At 43.6% G+C, this 9,567-nt stretch overlaps 1 protein-coding gene across 6 annotated transcripts in view; it reads right to left on the bottom strand.

Annotated features, from left to right (window-relative positions):
* EFR3A (EFR3 homolog A) overlaps positions 1-8,644 on the bottom strand; it is a 125,488-nt gene extending 116,844 nt beyond the window's left edge. For 5 of the 6 annotated variants that reach the window (XR_002481331.1, XR_002481330.1, XM_008074204.2 and 2 more), the window contains exon 1: positions 97-327. Coding sequence is in view for 3 of the 6 variants with exons in the window: in XM_021707070.1 (XP_021562745.1) it covers positions 97-106 (10 nt within the window). In the remaining 3 variants the exon portion in view is untranslated. Of the gene's footprint in view, positions 1-96; positions 328-8,632 lie in introns of those variants that run through there. The other variant, XM_021707071.1, reaches the window with a different exon arrangement.
* Between the last annotated feature and the right edge of the window lie 923 nt (positions 8,645-9,567).

Raw genomic sequence — 9,567 nt, 5'->3', positions numbered from 1 at the left:
GCTGCCCCCGCCGCCGAGCGGGCTGCCCAGCTCCCGACGCCCCCCGCCCGCCCCCGGCCCGGCCCGGCCCGGCCCGGCCCTCGGCCGGCCACTCACGGGTAGGCATGGTGACCTCCAGCCGCGTCCGCCGCCGCACCGAGGCTCAGCGGGGTCGCGCCGGGCGCGCCAACGGCACCATGACGGCCCGCGCCGGACCGCCGGGACCCGGACGGAGCGAAAAGCGAATGGCGGAGAGAGCGGACGCGGACCCCGCGCCTCACGCAACGAAGCCGGCGACGGCGGCCCGGGCCGGCCCCGCTCCGCGTCGGACGACGCGCCGGACGGCCCACGCCCGTGACGTCAGCACGTCGCCGGCGTCCGGGCCCCGCCCCCGCAGACGGCCGGGCTCTGCCCCGGAGCCCACACCGCGGGGCGGGGCGCGCGGCCGAGGAGGGGCTGGTGGCGAGGGCACAGCAGCCCAGAGCCCCCTCGGGGTTCCTTTCCTTTCCAGACCCCGGTGATTTGCGTGCGTGCGCCCTCCTTAATCCCTGTTTGGGGCACAGCACTTACGATGGGGAGGGTGATGACTTTAAGTGCACTGGGGACCTGTGGGCTTTTGCTTTGACGAGCTGTCTAACGGGCCGTGCGTTTTGCAGTCTCTAAAAGCATGTTTTACTTGAGATGCGCTGAAATCCTTTGGGCTGGTGGCTGCGCATTTTTTGAGAGTACGGAAGATGTAATGTCCTCTTGCGCTTCTGGGGACTTTCCGAGTGAGCTGACCCTTTAGGAGTTTTAATCTCCTCTGGAGAGCGTGGACCTGTGCACGTGGCGGAGCCACTTTTCTTGACTCTCTGGGTATCGTTCGTAATGGAGGCATCGAAAAGTCACCAAGCTGAGCAGACACGGAGCCAGAGCGCTGAGCAACGCACATGCTCTCTGCTAGGTGGGTGTCCACCCAGCCTGGGGCTGTGGACAGCTCCTGTGGAGAAATAAAAGCCGGCCGCAGGTCTAACCCAGTGATCCGGGATCCTTTTGTGCCTGAATCACCTGGGGAGGCCTGCAAAAAGCAGTCTCCACGGTGCCGTGGGCTAATCCTAAGAATCGCGTGTGCGGATGATTTAAATATATGTTTAAATCTGAGGACCTAGCCGGCCGTGGTAGCGCGCGCCTGTAATTCCAGCTACTTGGAAGACGGAGGCGGAAGGATCGCCGGAGCCCGGCAGGTCGAGGTTGCGGTGGCCGGCAGCGTGCCACTGCACTCCAGTCTGGGCGACAGAGTGAGACTCCAACGCTAGATAAATAAATAAATCCATCTGAGAACCTTTGTCCTAAAGAGCAGTGCCAGCATTTGATTCAGAAATGATGTTGTACAATACTGGGAGGAGAAGATAAAGAAAATGAAAGTCAGAGTCAGGAAGGGCTTAGGGAAATTCTTTTTGAGGTGACTTGGAAGAAAGTGGAATTTGAATTTGCAAGAACCTGGGAAGCCCTCAAAGAGGCTGGGGAAAGGGCGGAGGACAATTTAGTGTGAGTCATCGAGGCGGATGAGAGGAGAATACATAAGAGAGTGTCATACAAAAGAGAATGTCCCTTGCTCACAGGAAAGGCCCAGCTACCAAGTACTTGGCCAACACTTACGCTTCAGTGCACTGCTGCTTATGTTATCATCTATAAAATCTTTCCTGCTTGCAGTTTTCTCCCCAAGACTTGATTTGCCTCTAATGTAGCACTTTTCTCGCTGAATCCTAAGTAAACTGTCATGAGTGCTTGTATTTCACCACTGAACTATATGCTTTTCAGAAAATGGCAAAAACAATAGTCTGTTCATATTCATATATCACACTGCCTGGCACACAGTAAGAGGCTTAAGCCCATTAATGCAATGACTATATAAATAAAGTATATTATTCAAGAGTATGAAAACAAAATAGGTAAATTCGAACTAGTTAATAAATGTCATTTTCTAGCTTGGAATGTGTTCTTTGAGAAGCCATTCTGTTTTGTTGTTGTTTTGCTTTATGAGAACAGTAGCATTAAATTAACAAGCAGGGCTCTGCAAGTGGGGACAGTACAGTTGAGATACCATGGAGGTAAGCAACCATTTGGGAAGGCTTGGTAGTGACACAGAAGAGAATGTTAGGTGCTTAGTCTTGGTGATGACTGTGGAAAAGAAAAGAGCCAACTCTTACTGCAGAAAAACAATCCCTGGGGTTTGTTGGCTGCTGCCTGGGAGCAGAGAGGCATCTGTTAGTTATGTAACTCCAAGATTGGAACAAGGAAAGCGGTGGTGCTGGAAGAGCAGTAGACAAGGCAGGAAGGAATGCTCTTTCAGGGAGGGGGTGTGAAGAAAGGATGTGAGTTTCTCCTTGACGTGTTGGGCTTGAGGAGACAGCCAAGGGAGACATCTGAGTGGATAGATCTGAAGGCAGCCGAGCATACCAGGCTGAAGGTGGGCTGAGGGATCTCAGAGTGGGAGATTTGGGAGTCCTTGGATCAGAGAGAGGCCTCTGAAGGAGAATGTGGAGCCAGCAAAGGCACAGAGACAGAGGAGATCCAGAGGGCACAGTGCCCCGGAAGCCAAGGGAAGATACAGTTCCAAAAGGCAGACATCTCCCCTTACATTTGTCAAAATCATGCAGATCCCAAAGTCCCTGAAATAGTCTGACCCATAATATTTTCTTTCTTCCTTTTTTTTTTAAATCTCCTTGGCCTTTTGGTTTTGCATTATTGCCAGAAATAAAATCAGCAAAGATTTGAGGAAGGACAGTTGAAAGTCAGGAGTAATAATGACATAATATTTGGATTATATGTACAGCTCCAAAGTTTTTCCTATTTTGTGCACATAGGATTTGGGGAGCGACGTTACCGTACAGACCCCCTTTCCCTATCCAGTCTTCTAGGTCGAGGATCTGCCTGTTCATATCCCCCCACCTCCCAATTCTGAAAGCAGCTGTCTTCAGTATTTGATCTAGAAGCAATAGTCCCTCTGAACCACTTCTGTCCCCTTTTGCAAACTCCCTAGTCCTGCCTATCTCCTCTGTGTCAGTGCTCCTCTTCTGAAGCCCAGTTTGGACTGGTAGGAACTGGGATTTACCCATCTCTGTCAGTCCCCTCACTGCCTAGCCTTTGTCCTTGCACAGCTGTGTGGCAGACACAGAAAGGTCCAGTAGATCCCTCTTCAAGAAAGAATGAACTGTCGTGGCCTTTGAGTCACTTCAGTATTGAGCTCAGCATTTGATGTTGTGTTTTTGTTAGATGCAGGGCAAGCAGAATGCCCTTTCCAACATGCAAGTCTGGTGATGCCTCTCATATTCTTAACACTTGTCAGTGGCTCAGTGGAGTGTTCAGTCTGCAATTCAAACCCCTTAGCATAGGAAGCCATTCAAGACCTGGCTTTGAGAACTCTCTACTTACCCCACACCATAACCCGAGGTTCTGCATTCTCCTGGCCCTAATGAGCCTGGGATTCCAGAATTCACCCTGCTGTGACACTCCTCCATTCTTTGCCCATGCCGCTTGCTCTGCTGAGTGGCCCTTCCTACATACTTTATCCTAGCTGACTTCCATTCATCTTTCCAAACTCCTTGTGGGTGTTTAGGCAATTAAGTATATCCTGTGACCTAGTGGTCATCCTCCTGGGTATAGACACTGGAAAATGGAAAACTTCTCACAAGCATCCATAAGGAACATGGGTAAAAAGTTTCATTGAGACCTTGATCGTGACAGTGGGAGTTGGAGGCCATCCAGGTGTTTGTCACTTGTAAACTGTGGTGGATTCATACATACTATGGGTGCACATCAGCCACATGACTTGGTCTTAAAAATACAGAGTTTGAAATAGTTAAGAAGCATCAAGATTTATAGCACAGTACCACTTATGTAAATGTTTAAAAGACATATGAAACGTGATATCACATGTGTATCATTTTATAGTGGTACATAAGGAGAGAAGGGGAAGAGAGTGAGGATAGGGAAATGAAGAAAAAATTAACAAAAGAAAGGTGTTGCAGAGAGATAATAATGTACAATGAATGAGAGATATGAGTGCTGCAGTCTTAGCATAGAAGGCCATTCAAGACCTGGCATGGAGACCTCTCCACTTACTCCCCACTTCACACCAAGTGTGCTGAAGACAACTGCTCTCAGAAGTGGGAGGTGGGAGGAGATGAACAGGAAGAGTCTCAAGACTGAATAGGGAAAGGGGATCTATATGATAACATCACTCCCCAAATCCTATGTGTACAAAATAAGAAAAACTTAGGTGTTGTGTATATAATCCAAACATTATGACACTATTATTCCTGACTTTTGGCTGTCTTTCCTCAAATCTCTGTGTGCTGACTTCAAAAAAAGGCCAGAAACCATTTTCAAGTATCACTGATGATTCCAAAATGACCTTCCTAGACCTCTAAGTTGGCTTTAAGGTACTTCTTTTAAGATCCCAGAGCTAATTTACGTACCTCCATCATATCTCTGAAGGGCCCCAGTACCTTTCATGGTATCTGGCAGGTAGCTGGAACTTCCAGAAATAACTGTGGCAGATGCTAAGGAGCTCTACTAAGGCCCTGTGTGAGCAGGAGGGGTAAAGAGACAAGGTAATTTGGGAATTAACATGTCCTCATTTATACCTAAAGGCTGATCAGGCCTGTAACATTTGTTACCTAATGAACTGTACATTAATCATTAATAATAGTACCTACTGATTATGTTTAAGCTCTCCAAAACCCAATGTTGAGTTCAAATCCAGAAAAATATTCATGGGCACAGAAGAATACTTTTTAAAATGTTTACCAGTACATTTTCAGAGTATATGCTATTAAAAATAGAAGTCCTTTTGTCCCTTGGTGTTTTATTCCTTCTCAGAAAATAATTAAAAGATCAAAATAATATTAGAAAGTTCATTGTTGGCATCCTATCAGAGCATTAGCTTTCAGTTCAAATTGCCCAAAATATCTCTGCTTCCAGTTTAGTCCAGTATTCGTTCCAATTTCTAAGTCCTGCACTGAGATAATTTACTTTTTTTTTTGAGTTGGAGTCTCACTCGGTTGCCCAGACTGGAGGACAGTGGCCGCTCCCGGCCGCTGCAGCCTCCACCTGCTGGATTCTGGCGATCCTTCTGCCTCAGCCTTCCAAGTAACTGGAACTACATGCACGCGCTACCATGCCTGGCTAATTTTTAAATTTATTATAGAGATGAGGTCTCGCCAAGTTGCCCAGGCGGGTCTCGAGCCCACGGGCTCAGGCAATTCACTCACCTCAGCCTCCCAAAGGTGAGGGATTACAGGCTGAGCCATGGAGCCCAACTGATAATTTACTTTTAATTAGTACATATCTTCATGATTCAAAGGTAATTGCCAGCAAATTTGCAGTTTATACGAAATAACTGTGAGGCTATTTACTTCTCCCAAAAGCTTATTCCCAAAAGGTCATAATAATGCAATTTGATGCTCTCATTGCTTAGTTTCTTTTCTCACAGAATGTCAGTAATATGCCCTTTTTGTTTTATTTCATTCCATTCCATTTTCACCATTGCTTAATTGTGACTAAGGTATTTCAAGTTCCTATGAGGCATAAAAAGCACAGACATTAGATTTAGAAAACCTGAGTTTGACGCCTGCCTTCCTTCCCCTTTAACCTAATTTTTGGCACTCTTTGACTTCTCTGGACTTAATTTTCCTCAATTTGAAAATGAAGAAGCATTCTCTCGTGTTATTGTATTCTGTGAGTCTGCTCAAGACCATGGTTCTCAACCTTGACTGAACTTTGGAATCACCAGGTGAATTTAAAAAATACAGATGCCTAGGTCTCACTACCAGAATCCTGATGTAGTTGGTCTACAGCGTGGCTGATGTCGCGTTTAAAAGCTTCCCCAGGTGTTTCTAGTGCAGCTGAGATTGAGCGCTTTTGCCTTCGGGAAGAGTTGGAGCTGAGGGAGGCCCTGAGTCAGAGCCTTACATACTTCAGTAGGCCATTTCTGTTAGCAGTTAGGCTCCTGAATTTTGGGACCACTGAACTCTGAATTCCAGAGTAATTTTCTCCCTCATGTTCTAGCCAAAGAAACTGAAAACACTCATGAGAACAAGCGAAAGGATAAGCCTTGTTAAAGCAAATTAAAATAGAGACCAGATCTGAAGAATTCCTCAGCAGACAAAACCAGTTGGCCTCATATGTGACCCAAACTTTGCTTGATTTGCAAACATAAGCAAAATTCAACTTGAGCTATTTCTCATAAACGCCCATAATAAGGAAAAATAGAACTGAAGCACAACCAATCAGAGGTCACCAGCAAACTTAAAATGATATACCTAGGGATTTTCAGCAGGATAAACCAAATAAGGCAATAATTGTAACCAAATATTTTCTTTGCTTTACTTCTATGCCCATCCCTCTGTGTTCCCTCAGTGGTGCTCCTAAACCACTTTGGTTTGTAGCTGCCTTATCCATGAATTGTTTGCTCAAATAAACTCTTTGACATTTTGTGTCTCCATTTACCATTTTAACAATCTCTAGTCTAAAAGGTCATTACCCAATTCTTTCTGTGCCAACTAGGACATTGTGCAAGGCGGGCGCTCCTGATTATCCCATGAGCCAGTGCCTCAGTCATTTTTGTTGTATAAAGAGAATTGCAAATGTTTAGGGAGCAAAATCTTGAGATAATAAGGTTAAGAGTTCATGATTAAATCAGACAGAACAGCTGGAAGCCATCCCTTCTAAACACTATTATTTTAAACAATTAGTGAAAAGCATTAGCTCTCATTGTTATTTACTAAAATGCCAGCTAGTTTTAGCATTTAACACAGGGCATAAAAGAGCTGTTAAGAGGGGGAACTAAAGGTGTTTTAAATATCGTGGCATTCTAGGCAGTGAAATCCTTTATGAGGCTTTTGGGTTAATTAAAATAAAATTGCATTTATTACCATATCTCCTGTACATGGAACAATATTAAGTACTTAGTAAGTATATGAGGAAGGGTGAGAAATGGAAACAGAAGAGAGGGAAGGGAGGAAGGGAAAACAAACTTAAAAAGCATAAGGACAAGAAGTGTAGATAGGTAATTCAAAGTATTGAAAGAGGTAATTGGAAAAAGATTACCTCAATTTTTTCCCTAGCTATACCACATTCTTTCGTTTGATTTGGAGGTTTCTCCCCCAAAGAAGTAAATCTTTCTTCACTCCCTGAATCTGGGCTGGACCATGCAACTTGCTTTGATCAATGGGACAGTGACAAACATTATGTGAGTAGAGATTTCGAAAGAGTGGAGGAGAGAGTCCCAATCATGTCAACCATCTCAGATGAGGCTGCCTTAAGCCAGCCAGCCAGCCAGCCCCTGCTGACCAACCAGTTGAGCAAAAAGATTCAAAAGTGAGCCTAGCCAAAACTAGCAGAAGCACCACCCAGCTAAGACCAACCCAAATTGTCCACACACAGGAGCATGAGCTAAATAAACAGTTGTATTTTAAGCCACTGAGTTTGAGAGTGGTTAGTTATGTACCCCCTAATCACTATCACTAGTTATTACATAACTACAGGTAGCAAATCATTAGTGTACAAAAATAATCACAGGTGGTACAATGTATCAAGCTCTTAGTGCCAAGTACCATGCTAAGTACCTTACATGTATTTTCTGACATAATCCTTACAAACACTGAGCGGATGAGTATGAGTATCTCCATTGTTTTAATATGATAAAATTGAAGCTTTCAGAGATCAAAGTGTCCTCCACAGTCACGCAAGTAAGTCCATGGCCCAGAAATTTGAACTCAGGTCTGTCTGTCCCCAAATCCAAGCTCTTAGCAACAGACAATATGCAAAGTCACTTGAGCAAACCAGAGGGCCTGACAGGAGATAAATACTTAGACCACATGAATTTAGAGACAATTATTGTCTATTTTCCAATTTGTTTTCCAGAAAGAATAGTCAGGCCTCCAAAGAATCATGCTTTCCATCTGTTTCTATTTCCTTAAAAAATGCCTGCAGGTTTGGATTGACTCTCCTTGTATAGGCCAAAAGCTGAAATACAATCTCCACGTAATTGTTTGTTTTTCTCTCACTTGGGAAAAATAAATAAGAAATTGTGACTGTTGACTATTGGTTTAAAAGTATAACCATTATTTCAAACAAGTCCTAATTATATTAATGTTCATCTTTCTCAGAAAATAAATTTTAAAATATTTCATCCAATGGAACTTACAATACTTGTAAAATTCCTATGAGAAATATTTGTCTACAAATTGTGTCATCTTGGTCATTAACATAGCTAGTGAGAGGATGGGGATGCTTGCTTATTAAACTTCCCTCAAAGAAAGTAATGAAGGTGTGGTTCTGAGGCAAGTTAGCCAGTGTAGTTTAGACATAGATGAGATTCTTGCAGGCAGGTCTAGATTAAAACGGTGTAAGCATTCAGCCATCTTTCTTATTGATACATGGCCTTCACCCCATCTGCCACGCATACCAGACCTGACCACCTTGAGGGCTGGAATATGAATCTACTGGTACAGTAAATCACAGAAACAATAGGGAATTACCTAAAATACAGACATGATGTTCTAAAAAAAAGCCCAAATCTAGTTAGGCAATAACTTTCATTATTTAGAGGTCCTTATGACTTTAATGAGAGATGAGAATCAAGACTCATGACCAGATAGATACCTACAGCCCACTCCTCTTAGATCATAGTTTGCTTAACCATCATTGTAAAATTATATAAAGCTTCTTGTCAAAAACAAGCACATGCCCTTTCTCTTAAGGCTCCCACACTTTGCCTTGAGCATGCCCTTTTCTTTCTAATAAATTTCTTAAAATGTACTTCTGATTTGTTCTGAAATTATTGTCCGTGGTGCAATAAAAAACCCAAGGAGCAATTACACTGCACCCTCACGCAGCAACATCTCAATGTTATCACTGCTAATTGTATTTACCTTGAATCTTAAATTGATGGAGTAGAGGGTTGTTGTAGGAGGAGTGGGGAGTAGTTAGAAATAAAGCCAGAACATTTGATATCTTTAAAGAAAACCAGTTTCAACCAAATCCTACTTGTAGCCAACAAAATAGAGGAGAGAGGTGGTAGACTTGTTTGGAAATATGAAAATATATATCTCACATGCAGATGACTGAAGCTAGTGTGGGTAATTCTGCTTGTTGTGTAACATTGTTTTTTTGAGAGCATCAAGGGACATTGTTATGGCTAGTAATTTGAGTGGTCTATAGGTCTTTTTGTATCCTAGATTTTTAACTACAGTATTTGTTTTAAAAGAACAAGAATTAGGACTAACCCAGCAAAAGGAAATTCTCAATGTTTTTGGCAAGGGCATGCATGAATCATACTGCCAGGTTACATCCAGAAACATGCACTAAGGTATTATCCCACTAAGGGATGCTGGGAGCATTGGAGAGCAGATGTATCTTATTATGGCAGTATCTATTGTGAGAGCAAGAGATGCTCAGAACTCAAAGAGTTAAGTTGCAAAACCTAGAATGTATTCTTTTTCTTATTTAAATGTTTCTGGAAGAAGAATGTACCTGGTATTTGAAGTCACCTGAGATTTGCCAGTTATGGAAAAAAATGGTTTCTGCACATTAGCATTATAG

This window comes from Carlito syrichta, unplaced genomic scaffold (assembly GCF_000164805.1).
Source record: "Carlito syrichta isolate Samal-C Ts95f unplaced genomic scaffold, Tarsius_syrichta-2.0.1 Scaffold316368, whole genome shotgun sequence".
NCBI classification, from domain to species: domain Eukaryota; kingdom Metazoa; phylum Chordata; class Mammalia; order Primates; family Tarsiidae; genus Carlito; species Carlito syrichta.
Note: the sequence above shows the minus strand (reverse complement) of the source record. Positions and strands in the feature narration are given on the sequence as shown.